This window comes from Astatotilapia calliptera, chromosome 3 (assembly GCF_964374335.1).
Source record: "Astatotilapia calliptera chromosome 3, fAstCal68.1, whole genome shotgun sequence".
Taxonomy (NCBI): domain Eukaryota; kingdom Metazoa; phylum Chordata; class Actinopteri; order Cichliformes; family Cichlidae; genus Astatotilapia; species Astatotilapia calliptera.
In genome coordinates this window covers 81,740,200-81,758,659 of record NC_137424.1, presented here as the reverse complement: position 1 = coordinate 81,758,659, position 18,460 = coordinate 81,740,200, and the positions used below count along the sequence as shown (strand labels likewise).

General features: G+C 45.2%; 1 protein-coding gene across 2 annotated transcripts; it reads right to left on the bottom strand.

The window, feature by feature from the left end:
• Window positions 1-574: 574 nt before the first annotated feature.
• LOC113019575 (CST complex subunit CTC1-like) lies at window positions 575-16,051 on the bottom strand. 2 transcript variants are annotated; one of them, XM_080299469.1, is made up of 25 exons: window positions 15,619-16,051; window positions 10,007-10,091; window positions 9,528-9,627; window positions 9,230-9,452; window positions 8,032-8,261; window positions 7,826-7,955; window positions 7,464-7,760; window positions 7,261-7,383; window positions 6,945-7,174; window positions 6,680-6,824; window positions 6,404-6,606; window positions 6,162-6,331; window positions 5,969-6,083; window positions 5,418-5,823; window positions 5,235-5,324; window positions 4,773-4,910; window positions 3,702-3,748; window positions 3,496-3,581; window positions 3,189-3,324; window positions 2,844-2,912; window positions 2,608-2,770; window positions 2,350-2,405; window positions 2,087-2,243; window positions 1,259-1,379; window positions 575-1,188 (listed from the first exon to the last, which is right to left on the bottom strand). In XM_080299469.1, exons 1-25 carry the CDS (start codon window positions 15,802-15,804, stop codon window positions 1,097-1,099), a joined length of 3,798 nt encoding a protein of 1,265 aa, XP_080155595.1. In that variant the 5' UTR covers window positions 15,805-16,051; the 3' UTR covers window positions 575-1,096. The 2 variants fall into 2 exon arrangements, with proteins under 2 accessions (XP_080155595.1, XP_080155596.1); XM_080299470.1 differs by lacking the exon at window positions 10,007-10,091 and having other exon boundaries at window positions 15,619-15,751.
• Window positions 16,052-18,460: the final 2,409 nt, after the last annotated feature.

The following is an 18,460-nucleotide window of genomic DNA, read 5'->3' as shown; positions in this document are numbered from 1 at the left end:
TCAGAATGAACAACGAGCTGCTGTTAAGAACTCCCGACGTCCATCCAAGGCCCGATTGGTTTCTGTTTCCATGACAACAACAACCGTATGTGGAAAAGACCAAAAACTGAAGCGGTGAAAAAGTTTTGTTGCAGATTAACTATTAACTTTATGTTATTCATTGTCAGCTCGTGCCATCATTAAAGCATGTTAGAACACACATGTAGGATTTCACGAATCATCGCTCCTAAATTTAATCGTATCCATAACAACTGTGTGTACGTGTTCGCTTTGAAAACATCACGTTCTTTATGTTGGTTGGTTTAGACGAGTGATCTCCAGGATGAATGAGGGCAGAGGCCCGTTTCATGGAGACTGTTTAAGTGTAAACCTGGATTAAAAGCCACATTTGAACACCTTCATCAGAGGCTGTGACCATGTTGAAGGACTGATGCTGACGTGCTCTGACACTCATTAGCATAGAAAACAAAGTGGTGAAAGCACAGAGCCCTGAGGAGCTCCACTGGATGGTCTGTTCACAGAACATTTAATTATTTCACTTTTATTTACATGCAAAACAGCCTCAGAGAGAACAGCTGTGTCAGAGCTGCCAGCTTTATTGGAAAGATGAACTGAAATCCTAAAATAGTCCAATTCATGACAAACTGACACGGTGAAATGTTGCAGGATTCAAATGTGTCGATGGATGAACTCTTTCAGTATAAGATGCAATAATACAAAACACATGAAGGTGAGGAGGAATTCATTTAAAGTAAGTGTGATTTAAAGAGGACTGATTCTTTCCTGGTCAGGCTGAAGCTTTCACCGTCTGACCTCTGTAAACAAACCGAAACACGTTCAGTGTTTAGTTTTACCAATTAGGTTTCATGAATCACCATCTGAGAACGTCTCCGATGTGGGCGCCACTCACAGGGATCACTTCCTGTAGAAGGGTCACATGACCTGTTAAACCCAGAGAGCTTCGTGTGACCTCTGACCCTGATCACCAGCGTCAGGGTCAGTGAAGGTGAGATACCGTGTGACAGGAGGAGGAACTATAAAGTTTTATTTGTACGAACACGTAGAACAGATGAAGTCAGAACGAAGCAGGTGGAGCTCAGTCAGGGTGGAGGTGCAGACAGGTGAGCTGAAGGGGAGGAGCCAGTCTGGTCAGGAACTCTCTGTCTCCTCGAGTGAACCTCCTCACCTCTGAAACACACACACACACTCTGAAGGTTGCAGTCAGGGTGGTGAGGGTGGTGTGTGAGGGTGGGGTTACCTTCTGGTCTCTGGTTGGTGTGTTTCCTGCAGGTGAGGCTGAGCGGCCGAATCATGACATCGCTGCTGCACAGACACAACAGGAAGTGGAGGAGGAAGTCGTCAGCGTCCCCGTCACACACCTGAGACAGACACAGAGGTTATGTCTCTGCAGACTCACGGCTCGGCCCTGTGGAAACGTCCTGCAGGACGCCTGTTTCTCTCTGTGGTGGCCCCCCCACAGCGTCCCCACCGTGCTTCACTGTGTGGACGCTGTTCTTTGGGTTGTAGCTGCATCTTCTTCTCGTTTCACCTCCTCTGACCACAGGACGTTTCAGTCTGCAGGGTCTTTTAACACAGCTCCACCTGTGGGTGGAGGGGCCCTGTGGGTTCTCCTGGTGTGCCCCGAGTCCTAAATGCCTCTCGCTGTCCTGCCCCTCCCCTGTGGTCTCCACCCTCCATGTGGGAGGTGTGGCATTCACAGTCAGCCCTGATTACCCTCAGAACTACACCACCTGCTGCTTCATCAGGTCGAGTGGGTGGAGTCAGGGGCACGACCTGAGTCTCGCTGAAACACACGGCTGTAAGGCCCCTCCCTCCTGTTCACGTGGGCCCAGCGTGGGTCCGTCACACCTACAGACTTTTAAAGGTGGAAGTGGCCACGCCCCAAAACCAGTTCAGCAGTAAGGTGTGAGCAGACGGAGCTGTTACCAGGATGCAAACAGGATGTGCCCTTTCAAAGTTAAAGCCTCATCTTAAATTTTAAAGACAAAATAAAGTTTAAAGACGACGATGAGCACGTGACTCACCTGTGACAGGTTAATATATACACCTGACAGGTGCTACTGACCTGGCTCTGCCCACGAGGGAAGACTCTGATGTGACCTCTGACCCTGAGAGCTCTCTGAAGCCCCTCCCACTGAGCATCAGCCAATCCCAGCAGAGCAGGAACCAGAGCAGCTGAGAAGCAGACGTGAGCCTCACCTGTCCCGTCATCGATCACCAGCCTGATCGAAGAGCAGAGCCACATGGTTTGATCATGTGACTGTCACCTGACTCATCCAGGTGATTAACACGTATCAGCAGGTGAGCTCAACAGGAAGCTGCTCTTACTTTGCTTTGGACTGAAACACTGACGAGGTCGAGTGACACTGAGAGCTGCTGCAGCCCTGAGAGAGAGAGAGCAACAGGTAAACACACACACCTGAAATCGTGAGCAGTTTCCTCCAAAACGACACTTTACTTACTGCACCAACACTAACACGCCACCAACACGCTAACAACACATGAAGCACTCTGAGTACTTTCACTGCACCCGAGAAACTGACACTAAACACATCCTGTACACACTGTGTGTATTTTATGCAGTACCTGTGTGTACACGCTGCCACACAGCGAGCAGCTCCACTGCAGTTGCAGGAACAGGAAACACACCACGTGACCTTTGACCTGTCCCACAGCGCACCTCTGCTTGCTGCTCAGAGCCCACTCACCCAGGTGCATGATGGGAGCAGGAGGAGGAGGCTGGGCCGAGCTGATAGAAACCAAACAAACAAATAAACAACAGCACGACAAACACGTGAACCAGACTTTACCTGTAAACTTACCTGGTGTCTCCCAGGGAGACCACAGTTATGGAGCTGACAGGTAAGTACGTGCAGTACACACTTCCTGTCCTGAAACACACACACAGGTAAACCGCACAGGTACGTAACCATGGGCGTGACTTTGTATTGAACATTGGGGGGTCAAGATCTCTGTCTAAATAAATAAATCTGGGTACATTTCCAGATGATCAAACAACTATTTTACTGGTAACACCTGAAACCAGTAAAGAAAACCAGCAGCCTATTGATGCAAGATGATCCAGAACTTTATTGGGGCTGACATTGTTGGAAATGAGTCCAAATAAAGAGTCCAAACTTTTATAAGCCTGTCTATGTGTGTCTCACCTGGACAGCCTCCTCTGGAAACCAGACAACAGCAGAGTGTTACCTGGCAACAGGCCAGGTGGGTAGGGGGTGTGGCTTAGGTCCAGGTACACCTGCAGACTCCTCCCAGCTTGGTCACAAAGAGTGAGACGCACACCTGCACACACACATTCAGCTAACAGTCAGACCTGAGACTCAGACCTGAAGCACTGATGCCTGCAGTTCCTCTAGTGTCCAGCAGAGGCAGCAGTGAGTCGCCTCCATAGATCCCCATGTTACAACTTCACAGCAGAAAAGCCTGATACACAAACCACCTGTGTGTTTGTACCTGAGTGTGTGTGTCCAGAGTGGGCGGTCCTGTTGTTCACACTGATCCTTTCAGACACCACACCCTGAAAACACACCAGCTCTGAGCTGAAACACACACACACACACACACACACACACACACACACACCAGTAAGAGAGTGTGTGTGCAGCTGCAGTTCCTCAGATGGCCACAGGGGGCGACTCAGTGAGGGACGAGCAGTTTACCTGCAGTCTAAGACCTCTGAGACGGACAAGACTGTGGGTGGGACGGCCTGAAAACACAGAGAAGAGACATTAAAAATATGACGTCATTCTGGGGTAAAACCGCAAAGGATTGTGGGAACGAGTGGCAAGCGGTACTAGCGCACGCAGGCTTTCACACGAAAACAGTCACACAGTAATAAAAAGAAACACAAAAATGGCAAGAAGCTGCTGTATTATTAACTGTGTTGTATTATTAAGTCTTCTGTTGGAGTTATTACGTAATTTATCACAACATGATTGATGATGTAGGTTACAAATAAGTCTTATATTGATTTGAATTGAATTCGTTGCTATGCTGCTTTGTTCACTGTGGCTTTGCGGGCTAATGTTTGTTGTGTTTTGTAGGAAAACCAGAAACAAAATGCAGGAATGTGATCCAGACTGGCCCCTCTATCAGCCTGGGTCATACCGAGTTTAAAGCTGCTACCACAGCCAGATCTGATTGGTTAAGAGAGAGAGCGATATCGAAACAGCCACGAAACGTCCGCATATATGTGCCCAAGGGTTGTACTGAAGCAAGCAAGTGATGAATAACTGTTTTCCAGTTTGTTGTTAGCAAAGTTTTTTTTCTTTGCATTGTTGATTTGTTTTTCAGGAAGCAGCTAATAAAGCTGATGGATTTTTACAATGTTGCTTCTTTCTTGTAAGATTCTATAATAGAATGAAACAATGATGCCAGTTATAAATAAAGACAATAAATTGAATGAATTACGAAACACTCATTTTATTTATATTAGATCTGAAAATGTTGTGTAACACTACAACCTGAAACGACAAACAGATTGTGTTGGCCTGTACAGGAGATAAAATATTTAACAACAGCTAAATAAACGGTAAATGGCCTGTATTTGTATTCTTTACTTAGTCCCGAAGGACCCCAAAGTGCTGGAAATGCTAGCGCTTGATGCAGTGTTTTGATTTTGTTGCCACTTGTACCCACAATGCAATGCGTGAAAGTGACATGGTCTGTCAATCTCTAAAAAAAAAAGTTTAAGGGTCCTGGAGGAAGATGGGGAGCAAACCGAGTGTTACCTGTCTGCAGGTGGGCAGCAGCAGTGGGCGTGTCAGAGTGTGGAATCTCCAACCACGTCTGACTTGTAGGGTTGACTCAGCGTGGAGATCCACCCCACTGCGCTCAGAAACTCCACAGCCAATCAGAACACTGGGATCCTGATTGACAGACACATGGGCCAATCAGCTGCAAGGATTCAGGTCAGATCAACTCCCCACAAACAGGAATGGTGGGAGTCATCTGCATAGCAGTAAAAATGTAAGCTGTGTTTTGATGATGCTGCCTAAGGGAAGCATGTATAATGTAAACAGAACTGGTCCAAGCACTGAACCCTGTGGAACTCCATAATTAACCTCAGTGTGTGAACAGCTACAGTTAAAGCTGAAAAACGTGTTCATGTGTACTAATATCAGAGAGCAGAGACCGATGAGGGAAACCTCTGGCCACGCCCCTTAGTGACATCATCAAAGCTGGGTTGATACCTGAGTGTTAGCGGCGATGAGTCTGTAGAAACATCCAGGCTGGAGGACAGGAAACCACCGCGTACACACACCTGAGAACACCAGCACCACCTGCACACACACACACACACACACACACACACACACACACGTAACTGTGTATCCAGGTGAGCTCAGGTAAACACACACAGGTGCGTCTCTCACCTTTCTCTCCTGCTTTTGTTCACTTTCTTTCTCTGTCATTGGCTCATTCTTTGGGTCCCGCCTCCAGCTGACCACTGGACCAATCACAGCAGCTTTCACTGAGAAGCACAGTCTCAGCCCTGCCTCCTGATCCTCTGCCTCCGCCCCTGTATTCCTCCAGGACACACCCTCCTTCTGCTCCACCCTGATCACCATGGAGACACAGAGCCAGGGGTTGCCGGAGTTGGCTTCTTCTTCTTCTCTTCTCCTCCTCTTACTCCCAGCAGTCTCTTCTGCTTCTTCTACTGTCTGCTTCCTGGCAGTGACATCCCCTCCTGGCTCCTCCCCCTTGTGTCTCAGGTGTGTCTCCATGGCAACAGATGGACTCAGGATGTGCAGGTGGTCCAGAGAGAACTGCAGGTAAACCCTGTGAATTGAACCCAGCTTTATTTAACTCATAATGTTTACAACCAGGAAGGAAGCTCACACCCTGAACCAATCAGACGCCCTCTTACATCACAGAGAGTGGACCAATGAGCAGTCAGCATGCTGCAGGTTGTGTGTGTGTGTACCTGCAGTGTTTGTGTGTGATGAACCTGTCCTGGTCCAGGTGTTGGTAGGAGGGGAAATCTGATTGGAGGAATCTCTCTGTCACCATGGTGAACTGCACCACACCCACCAGACAACCTGCAGCACACACACACACACACATTAAAGAATAAAGCTGTGTGTCCCTGTGTGTGTGTCTGTGTGCGTGCATTGTACCGATCCAGGCGCTGTTAAAGACCGCCCTCTGCGCTCCCTCCTCCTCCTCGCTGCTCTCCGTCAGCACGCAGGCTGCAGCTCCCGCGGCGTCTCTGAGCTGCATCGAGTGTTTGAACTCAGACGTCTGTGACGGCAGCTCCAGCACGCCGACCAGCAGCAGGGGGCGCTGCCTGACACACAAACCGGCAAAAACCATTGGTACGTAATCACACGACTTCATGTGGGAGCTGCTGTCACCTTACCTGACAGCGTCTCCACCCCGAGGCTCGGAGGACAGAGTCCTGCAAGACCAGGACAGGAACCCGTTGATCTGGGCGGAGGTCAGGTTGGAGCCATCAGGGGGCAGCAGAGAGCTCAGAGGGGCCGAAGACCAGCAGCCAGTCTGCAGGGACTCCAGGAGCTCCGACACACCGAGGTACTGCCGGACCGCCGAGGACACGCTGTACTGCAGGGACACAGAGCACACTGAGCATGCTCCACACTCACCTGTAAGGAAGACAGGTGAGAGTGGGACCTACCTGCGTCACAGGACAGGTGTGAGGCTCGTCCAGCATCTCAGCGTAGATGTCTCTGCGTCCTCGTCCTCCAGCTCTGCTCAGAGTCTCCATCAGCCTCCAGGACAGCAAGCACACACACTGCTGCCTCCACACACCTTGGACCAGACTGAGGACCAAGACCAGAACCAGGACCAGGAAACAAGCCAGAGCCAGCGGAGGACAGGAGGACAAAGGTTAGGCTCTGCTGTCTCTGACTGTGGACAGGTGGTGGTGGGTGGAGCCTCACCTGTGTGCCAGCTGCGAGCTTAGGTGACAGGTCCACAGGTAATCGGACACATCTGTGTTTCTCTGCAGCAGTAACCGTGGTAACGCCCCATCTCCCGGGCAGCGGTTGTCGGGTGGCGAGCCTCCCGCCCTGCTGAAGGTCGTCACCCTCAGGCTGGAGCGCAGGCAGGTGCAAAGCATGCTGGGAGGGAAGTCCGGGCAGGGCCGGTACAGGAAGTGGGCGTGATGCAACTGCAGGAGGAGGAACCATCAAACTTTATTAGTCGTGGCTGCCACGAACACAAACGGGCATGATGATGTCACATCATGTGACTCACCTCCACTCTGTCTCCCGCCCTCAGCTTCCTCTTCGCCGCCGGCTGATAGGCCACGCACAGACCCACCTTCCCATCCAGCACGTAGAGCCCCGCCCCCTCACTCACAACCTCAGTCACCGTGCCCTATCACAGCAGAGGAGGCTTAGTAATCAGCACACAGGTACAAACCTGTGGTAGCCAATCAGAGCTCACAGCACTCTCACCTGGTAGCTGATGACTTTGGATTGCTTTATCCTCACAGCTGATTGGTCCAGCTCCACCTCCTCATGCTCCGCCTCCTCACAGTCGTCCTCAGCAGGCTGTGACAGCAGGGACTCAGAGTGTGTGTGTTCCTGTGTGTGTTCCTGTGTGTGCATGTAGTCGGCGTGCAGCTCGGAGCGCTTCGTCACACACAGGATGTTGTTTCCTCTCCAGCCTCGTAGCGCACACACACGTAGAGCTGTCACACACACGCTCTGCCCGACACACACACGCTGGATCCAGCTGAGCCGGCTGCTGTCCTGCACACACACACACTGAGCTTCATCGTCCCTCCTCACCATCATCATCCTCAGAGAGCTGGTACCTGTACGAGCACGGGCAGCGAGCGCGACTCATCCGTCAGCGTGAAGCAAAAGAAGGTCGTTCCTGCCACGGCCAGCAGAGGGCAGACTGAGCCCACCTCTCCGAACACGCTCAGCCGCTGACCTTTGACCCTGGAGCACACACACACACATCTGTCACACACACTGCTCAGAAACTCCGCTGCAGTTCAGAGGTCATGTGACCCACCTGTGCCTCAGCAGCCTGCCGGCCTCTCCGACTCCCACCGCTCCGCTTAGCTCCACCCTTCCAGGAGCAGCAGCCAATCCTTGCTCAGCACCAGGACACAACAGGACAGGGGAGCCAATCAGCTCCAAGAAGCCTGCGGCCTCTTCCTGGCCCGATGCATTGTGGGGGATGTAGTTCCAGTGAGGGAGGAAAACAGGACGATCGAGCCACCGGGGCGAGAGAGACAGGCACTGGATGAGGGAGAGAGAGAGACGCGGGTGAGAGAGAGGCGGAGTGTGTCCTGGGTGGATGCTGGAAGCCTGTACTGATGATGACAGCTTCATCAGCTCTGATCTGCAGTGATGCCGTTTGTTTAATAGCTGCATTAGATCAGATTAGATTAGATCAGATTAGATTAGATCAGATCAGATCAGATCAGATCAGATTAGATTAGATTAGATTAGATCTGATCTGATTAGATGAAACTTTATTGATCCCTCGGCTGCGTTCCTCCAGGAAATTCGGTTTCCAACAGCCCAGGACCGACAGAAGTTACAGAAGGTGAGCAGAAATATACACATATACAAATACAGAGTATAGAAATGGGATGAATAGAATAAATAGCAATAAGAACACAAGGGAATTGCACATTTCAAGTACTGTGAGTCATTAATCCGTGCGGTGATGCTAGGACCACACTGAGCCTGCTGCAGCTGTCTGACTGTAATCTGTCAGGTTACTGCAGGTGATGCTATCTGTATACTTTATGTGAGGAGGAGGCTCCACATCTTTATAAAGCTCTGCTGTCATCACGTCTGTGCCAGCACAGTTACTCACTTGCTGACAGACTCTGTCTTTACATCCTTACTTATCGATCAGCTAAGTGAATCCATATAAACACAGCTCACATTTAACAAGTCCTGATGTTTCTGAGTTACAGAAATGAAAGTCAGCTGTTGAGCTTGTTTGCTTGTTTCATGCTGATGTAAACATCAGCAGAGAAGCGTGTGATGACCAGACTCTATCAGCACTTGTGTCGATTCATTTCGAGGAATTCGATTTCATTCACGTTGCACATGAACACCTGCAGTTTGTTGTGACCTCGTTACCATCAGTTCTGACCAGATCCGGTTTAGTGACGCTGCTGTGAAGAAGCTCCTGAGAACTAACCAGCTGATGGACCATGGGTTAAGGTTAGGCTCCTCCCCCTCTGACTCACCTCACACATGACGCTGCCGCTGGCGTCCGTCAGCCTGTACTCTCCGTCAGGGCCTTCTCTCAGACAGCCAATCAGCAGCAGGTTGACCCTCGGCAGCGCCCTCTGACCCGGCACGGCGAGCTCCGCCTCCCTGGCCCAGGCTCTCTGCTGATTGGTGCTCCAGGACAGGTTGCTGACGCAGGCCAGGTGCTGCTGGGAGACGAGCTGGGAGACGGACAGCAGCCTGCGGACAGACGGGAGGACAGCGGTAAGGCCAGGTCACGTGACCTGCTACAGCGATGATGTCAGCGGGCGTTACCTGTAGCTGACAGGTAAGCTGTGGGCCACACACATCTGCTGCTGGATCGCCTGCACCGCACACATGCTCAGATCAAAGAGGCTGAGGTCACCGTGGTTACCTGGGAAAACAAAGTTTAAAGGGTAAACACAAACATAAACAACTGAAGCCCCGCCCACTGAGAACACCTGAAGTGGACACCAGAGCTGGTGTGTGAACAGGTGGGACCACCTGAGGAAGCAGCTGCTCTTCATCCTCAGACTCTTAGTCCTCCCTGTTCCTCACTGACAGTCGGTCACCTTCATGGCTCTGACCTTTGAACCACACTCACATCTACACACTGGACTGCTCTGATGACACCTGTGAGGGCAGGTGAGCCCTGCTTTCACTGTTTAAATAATGGTTTAAATAGTATTTGGTTTCATAAGTGGACATCGTCATTAAGGATTTAAAGTACAGCTGATTTATCAGCCAGCTGTTTCAAACAAACAGGAACTCACCTGTCTGCGAGGGGGCGGAGCTACACACCACAGGACTCAGGTGTTCAGAGATGGAGGTGAAGATGCTCTTTAACCACAGGGACTCCTAAAGAAACAAAGCAGCAGGTCGGAGGTCACAATAATAAATGTAGAACAGGCTCACATCCTTATATTCTCTTTTCTGTGTGGATTTCTGCTATAGAATTAGCTCGAAACAGCGATCGGCTGCTGCTCTTAATTGCCAGGACAGGCCGGGTTTCGGCAACCCTCAAGGGTGCTTCGCAACCAGCGGGCCTTAACGCCGTTAAGATGCCGCCTAAGAGGAGCAACGTTAATGAGGAGGAACTGGAGGACATAAAGAAATCCCTAAACTTTATGTCTGAAGAAATAACAACAATTTCAAAACAACAAAATCTGATACTCAATTTAATGGATGATATTAAAGAACTAAGAAGGCAGAGCGAGGAAAAGGACAAGAAGATTGCTATGCTGGAAGGACGGGTGTCAGATCTGGAACAATATTCAAGAGTAAATGATGTGATAGTGACAGGACTGGAAACCAAGCATCAGACATACGCACGGGTAGCAGCATCAGAGAGAGGGGAGCCACCCGAGCAAGAGCTACGCTCTTTGGAAGAGCAGGTAATGGCCTTCTTTAAAAGCAAAGGTATCAAAATGGACAGTAAAAATATTGAGGGATGCCATCCTCTTCCTGCCATTATCATTCATTTTGTTAATAGAAAACAGAAAAAAGAACTGCTCAAGCAAGGAAGAAAGCTAAAAGGTACAAATGTTTATTTAAATGAACACCTAATCAAGAAAAATGCAGACATTGCAAGACAAGCAAGAATATTAAGAAAACAGAAGAAAATACAGTCAACTTGGACGTCAGACTGTAAAATATTCATTAAGTTAAATGGAACACCAGAGCAGGCTAAGGTTCTAGTCATCAAAGAGATGACGGAACTAGAAAAATATAACTGATAAATGCAAAGCTAGGGATGGGTATTGATAAGATTTTAACGATTCCGATTCCATTTTCGATTCTGTTTAACGATTCGATTCCTTATCGATTCTCTTATCGATTCTTTTTTTTTTAAAAAGGAGAACACTAAAGTCGATTAGCTTAGAACTTTGTTTTATATCTTCTCTTTGAACAAGATAGAAATTTAGGAGTAACATGGCCTTACAAACCCAACAGTGAGATCTTAAGAGAGCCACAGCCTACGGCTCTTCAATGGGGTGTCACAGGGTCCCCAGGAAAAAAAATGGTATATGTAAAATAATAAAATAAATATTCTTCTGTAGCAATAACAAAGTTTAACATAAATTATTCTGTAGCAATTACACAAGAATATCCAGTAATGTCCCTGCCTACAATTAAACACATTCACTTACCAAAGTGAAATCGGGGCATCTGCTGTGGCAAATGGGTGCAAGTCCTTGACCACAAACTGAGTCACTGCTCGGTGACATTCGTCTATCCTGGCCTGAAAGGAGACGCTACTGGTAGACTGCAGCGAGAACTGCCAGCATCTGAGCCAGCCAGACTCTGTCTGTCTCATCATGGTCACTAAATGCACAGTAATAGCAGGTTTTGTAATAAGGTAAATCGCGCTAACATAATATGCAATGCTAATTGATTAGTTACCTGCAGTATTAACGGGAGAGGACGTGGAAACGCTACCGCTGCTGCTGGGTTGAGCTTCGCTAGTCCGGAGCGGATCAAAAACACGACATTCGTTGAAAGCAATCGCGTGTTTTTTGAGCAAATGCTTTTGCATATTCGTAGTGTTTCCTCCCTTTGATGAAATATCTACTTTGCAAGTATTGCACGTTGCCCTGTTGTCATCCTTTCTCATAAAGTGTAACCAAACTTTTGAGCGTTTGTGCCGCTCAGGCGCCGTGTTTCCTACTGGGTAAAAGACGCTACTCAACGTGATGACGTCATTCGGGGCGACTGGAATCGATAAGGGAATCGTTTTTAAAAGTGGCAAACGATTCCAAGGAATTGAAACAGTGGGAACCGGTTCTCAACAAGAACCGGTTTTCGATACCCATCCCTATGCAAAGCAGTGCTAAATATGATGGGACCGTCCAAGTGCACAACCAACGCAGATGTCTGACAATTTTCAACTAACAACTCATATAGATATTGAAAATAAGACATTGATGTATGACAGCAACATAGATCCTGATTGTAATTTCTTTAACAATAAGACAAATGAATGCAATTATTATACAAATGAGCAACTTAAAAAGGAATTCAAGGTAGAACAGGGTATAACAATGGTTCACTTTAATAGTCGAAGCTTATATGCAAACTTTCAATCCATCAAAGACTACATAACACAGTTTGAACAGCCATTCAATGTGATAGCCATATCGGAGACCTGGATAACTCCTGGAAAAGAAGAAGACTTTAAAATAAATGGATATGAATTCCTTCATGTAGACAGGATCAACAAGAAAGGAGGTGGGGTGGCACTTTACATTGATAAAAACCTAAAGTACAAAAGAATGGGAAGAATGACGACTGTTATTGATGGAGTGATGGAATGTTTATCAGTGGAAATAAGTATAGAAAAAAGGAAAAACCTAATTGTCAGTTGTATATATAGAACACCAGGATCTAAGATTGAGATATTTAAGGATAATATGGAGGACTTATTTACAAATATAAATCAGAAAAGAATGTTTATTTGTGGGGACTTTAATATTGACTTATTGAATCCAAATCATAATAAGAGTACAGAAGAATTTATTGATTCCATGTACAGCATCGGTTTATTTCCACTGATAACAAGACCGACCAGAATAACATCTCATTGTGCAACTCTATTAGATAATATATTTACAAATATAATAGAAGGAAAGATAAAAAGTGGGCTGTTAATCAATGATATAAGTGACCATTTACCAGTCTTTGCATCGTATAATTGCCATTATAAAGTGAACAACGATGGACATAAGATTATTTACAAAAGAATAAGAACAGAGAAGACCTTAAATTGTCTTAGAAATGAACTTTTAAAGCAAGATTGGAATATTGTATATGAACAAACAGAAGTTAATAAAGCTTACGAAGGATTTTTAAGAACATTTAACACATTACTTGATAAAAACTGCCCAGTAATTGAAATCAATAGGAAACACAACTATGCAGGAAGACCATGGATGACAAAAGGACTATAAAATGCCAGCAAAAAAAAGAATACCCTATATCGAGAATTCATAAAAGAGAGAACAATAGAAACTGAAATGAAGTATAAAACTTACAAAAATAAATTAACTAATATAATGAGATCCTGTAAAAGAGAGTATTTCATTAAAAGGTTAGAACACAATAAAGATAACACAAGAGATATATGGAATGTATTAAACAGAATAATCAAAAATGAATCAAGGAATAATGATTACCCTGGGTACTTTATAGAAGGGACAAGAAGTATTAATAACATGGAGGAGATAGTAAATGGCTTTAATGAATTCTTCGTAAACATAGGGCCAAAACTGGCAGAAGAAATAAAGGTTGATGGAATAGAAAGGGACACTGGTGAAAATATTGAAAGGAATAGTAGCTCAATGTTTTTAAGAGCAGTGGAAGAGAAAGAGATTTATGACATAGTTAGAGGACTTAAGAACAAAACCAGTACAGACTGGAATGATATTGATATGGTAACGGTAAAGACAGTTATTGATGGTATCGTAAAACCATTAAAATATATATTCAACTTGTTGTTTCAAAAAGGAGTTTTTCCACAAAAAATGAAAGTTGCTAAAGTTATTCCCATTTACAAAACCGGTGAAAGACATCATTTTACAAACTATAGACCAGTGTCAATACTCTCCCAGTTCTCTAAGATACTGGAAAAACTCTTCATAAAAAGATTTGACAGTTTTGTGGAAAAATATGAATTAATGACAGATAGTCAGTATGGGTTCAGAAACAACAGATCAACAGCTTTGGCACTGATAGATTTAATGGAAAAGATAACGGAATGTATGGATAATAAGAGGTATGCGCTCGGAGTTTTCTTAGATCTAAAGAGGGCGTTTGATACTGTGAATCATGAAATTCTATTAAAAAAACTGGAAAAGTACGGGTTTAGGGGAGTGGTTTTGGAATGGTTAAAAAGCTATGTAGGGAATAGGCAACAATATGTACAAATAAATGAATATAAATCTAATTTGATGGATATAGCTTGTGGAGTACCTCAAGGTTCAGTACTGGGTCCAAAAATGTTTATTATGTACTTAAATGATATCTGCAGAGTATCGGAGATTTTAAAGTTTGTAATATTTGCAGATGACACAAACATACTGTGTTCAGGAGAGGAATTGCCACAGGTTTTGGAGATGATCACACAGGAATTAACGATATTAAAGAAGTGGTTTGATATAAATAAATTATCATTGAATCTAGATAAAACCAAATTCATGTTGTTTGGAAACCAAAAGAAAAACATCGAAGTAGAAATATGTGTTGACAATGTATATTTAGAAAGAGTCAATGAAATAAAATTTCTTGGGGTGATCATTGACCACAAGCTCTGTTGGAAGCCACACATTACTTATGTTCGGGGGAAACTGGCACGGGGCATTGCCGTCCTGGGGAAAGCAAAGCATATGTTGGATCAGAAAGCACTGCACATTTTATACTGTGCTTTACTACTGCCATATATGAGCTACTGTGTAGAGGTCTGGGGAAACACATACAAAAGTAACACACAAACAATAACTATAATACAGAAAAGGGCCATTAGATTAATAAATAATGTAGGGTACAGGGACCATACAAATGCACTCTTTGTCAAAATGCAAGCTATTAAATTCCAAGACTTGGTGAAGCTTAAAACAACGCAAATAATGTATAAAGTCAGAAATAAATTGCTTCCCAAAGAAATCTGTAAATTGTTCATAGAAAGAGAAGGTGGGTATAACTTAAGAGGGAAATGGAATTTAAAAATACAAAGTGCTAGAACAACTTTAAGAACTATGTCAATTGCAGGAGTTAAATTATGGAACAGTCTAACAGAAGAAATAAAAGACAGTCAAAACATAAAACAGTTTAAAGTAAAATATAAAAACCTAATTTTAAATAAGTATAAGAATGAAGAAAACGGGGTTAACCCAGGACGGTAATGTAGCTGGTAATGGTGTTGTGGTTCTTTTTTGGTTGTTTTTTTGTTTTGGTTTGTTGTTTTTCCATAACTTGTGTATCTGCAAATATACACATTCTGTATTTTTCATATGAAAGAAACTATACTGTGGTGGGGCTTGCTAATTTCTTGTTTTTGATTTATGTATGTTATGTTTTGTTTTACTTCATATGTTTCATATGTTGTTTGTTTAATTTAAGACAAAAAAAAATTAAATGAATGACAGGTAAAACTTGAAGGGGTAGGGACAAATAAGTAAATACTTCAGCCTACTCCTTTTCAAACAAATACTGGAATGATATTTTGTAATGATTGTGAAGGCACATGTTTGAAATGTTTGAAATAAAAATGAACTGAACTGAACTCTGCCTTACGTCATGACGCAGACAGTCTACGTACGCAGGGCTGTGCGTGTACGTAGACTGTTATTTATCGCTCAGTTCGGGCAAACAGGGTCAGACTGGGACTCACCGCCTCGGTGCTGGGCTTGACCCGGTCCAGGAGCTCCTGCAGGGGGTCCATGTCTTCGCTCCGGGTGCCGGTTTCTCCCCCTGCTGACAAACTCCCGCTCACGGCTTTCAAACAGCTTCCGGTCCTCCTCCTGTTGATGTCCTCCCTCTGACCGTCGCCCCCGTGTTCCCGCCTCTTACCGTTCATAAAGCCGCCATGATGCCCTACCGTCCTACTTTGTTTACTTTTGTTCTGTATTTTAAACAAATCATCAAACTTATTAAACTGACTAGTCGCTGCTCACGCAGGATCTCTACCGCGCATGTGCGGAACAACTTTTCCCTACCCTGCATTTCACAATAAAAGCCCTTCACGTTCACATACACTCAGTGGTCTCCTACCTCCTTTCCTAACCACTTTTCCTTGTTAGAAACGTTGTGAGGTGGAGGAAATGTGTTTAGGAGATGTGATAAGAACTCAGGAAAGGAAACAGCTGTGTTTGAACTACAAGTCGATCACGTGACTCCAGCCCAGCGTGTTCTCAGCCTGATTAGTGCAGGTGAAGAACATGCTTTTATTATGAAGGGGTCAGACTTCCTGCTGAGGCTCAGGGTCATGTGACTGACAGCACCTTTTGCAGCTCACCTGACGCCACAAGGTGTTTCCTTTTCAGGAGGATGACACCGTGCGAACCTCGGGAATCTCCAACAAAAACACATTTCTGTCAAGTGGAAACTTTAAAATAAAATAAAATTATATCAAACTGAAGGTTTGTCGCTGTTTTTTGTTCACTTTTTATCCAGGCTGCAGGTGTCTCAGTGGAAAAATAGAGCGTGGCTGAGCGCACCTGTGCAGACCAGTGATACAGTTTAAGATCAGAGAATTGTAACCCCCTCTTTCATATGGCAGGTACAACAAGCCAAGTCTTCATCTAGGACCTTTGTTATTCCAAATTAACCAATTAAAGATATCGTTTAACTTCTGAAAGGATTCTTTTGGAGGAGGCAGAGGACGTGACTCAATATAAAAACTTTGCATAACCTTTCATCCTTGTTCAGGAATAGGACGGAGGAGGATTTTGAATCATTTATAGCCAGAAAATCGTCTAAATAGCTCCATTTGTAGCATTAATTTTGCAACTTGGCTAACAGACAGCCAGTCTAGGGCCTAGGGCCAATCTCTGCTCTCGATCTCCTAACTGGAAACCAAATAGTACAGCTCTCATTGTAAGTGTCATCACCAGAGGTTCCATAGTCAGAATGAATAGCATTGGAGATAACGGGCACCCCTGATGAGTGGAACGCTCCAATGTGACGGGTTAAGTTGAACCCATCTGAGAAAATGATTTCCAAATCCATATCTTGGGAGAAGGTTAAATAAATCTGACCAGTCTATTCTGTCCGAGGCCTGACGAGCGTCCAGTGATAATAAAGCTGCATCGTTAGCATCACATCTCTCATGAATTATATGAGAACCCTTCTTATATTGTGAAACCCTTGATGCTTTGGTACAAAGTGAATCAAATGTGGGATCCAAGGCTCTGATCTTCATGCTAAACATTTAAAGTATTTTAGTGTCAACCCCCGTCAGACTCTAAATGATGAGTGTTCTGCAGGTTTAGCAGGTTTCTCAGTACTCACTGCCTGTCTCACAGTGGGTGGAGAGCCTCCGTGTGATATGCGTCTACATACATGTTAAAAAGTGGAATTATTCTTTCTTCTGGGAAGGTTTTTTAAAGTCACAAAGCCATCTGGCCCAGGTGCCTTACCACACAGCAAATCCAACATGTCCAAATGAAGACTGTCAGATTTGATTTCAGCTCTTTTAAAGTGTCTTTATAAGTTAATTTAACTCTTATTGGAGAGTTGGAACGTTAACTCTGACTTAGTGTTGAATACCAAATCTGTCTGGAGTTGATCATTCAACACTTATTCATGCTAACTAGGTGTTAAGAGTTTATATACTAACCCCCACAGAGGATTTTAGTTTAACTACATCAGAGTTATCTTCTAATTCATTCTGTGAATTTTACTGTTCTGAATTTCTAGAAATTCCTTTGGAAATAAACATTATTGCAAAGAGGACTGCATCAGCTGAGGCAACATGGTGTACTGTGAGCTCAATTTCCTTTTAATCAGAAAAGGTCAGACACAACAAAAGCCAAGCAAAGCATCAAACAAAGGAAAAATAAAGACAAGTCAAATGTCCAGCCAAAGGATTTATGGGAGACTCCATCAGGGATGGATCGAGTCAACCGGAGCCACAGCTGGACTGGCCAGAGTGGCAACAAGCTCATCAGACCTCTGTGTTGGGAAGGTTTGGGGAGTGTCTGTGATGATAAAGCCACGACTCTGAAGACGACTGCAGAGTTTGGTGCAAGATGTTGCGTCCTTGCAAAACTCCTGCAGCTCCGAGAAGCTCCAGAGTCGACCTTCCCTGGAAAACAGCTTCTGGGAGGCTTTAGCTCTGGAAGCTTCTTGCTCCCTCTCCTGTGCTGTGCCGTGTTTCAGGCACACTCCGCTCAGGTGATTCCAAATGAACAGCTGGGGCTTGTTGCACAGCAGGCAGTACACAATGTTTTTCTCCATGTTGTTTGGACTGCAAATACAAAGAGAGAGACAAACTCTGCACATCACTTTATAGCACCAGTAGCGTGTCTCGGTATGATGCAAAGCTAGCTATGTCGCTACACTGGACACAGAGCAGTACCTACTTTAAAACTGAACCTTTGTTGATCCTCTGCTGTTTCTCCAAAGCACACAATGTTCTGCACAAAGACATTTAACTTTAGCACATGTATAAAACATGCACGCACACGAGCAGTTCGTTCAGCTAAAAGAAACGCTTCATAGAAACCATTTCT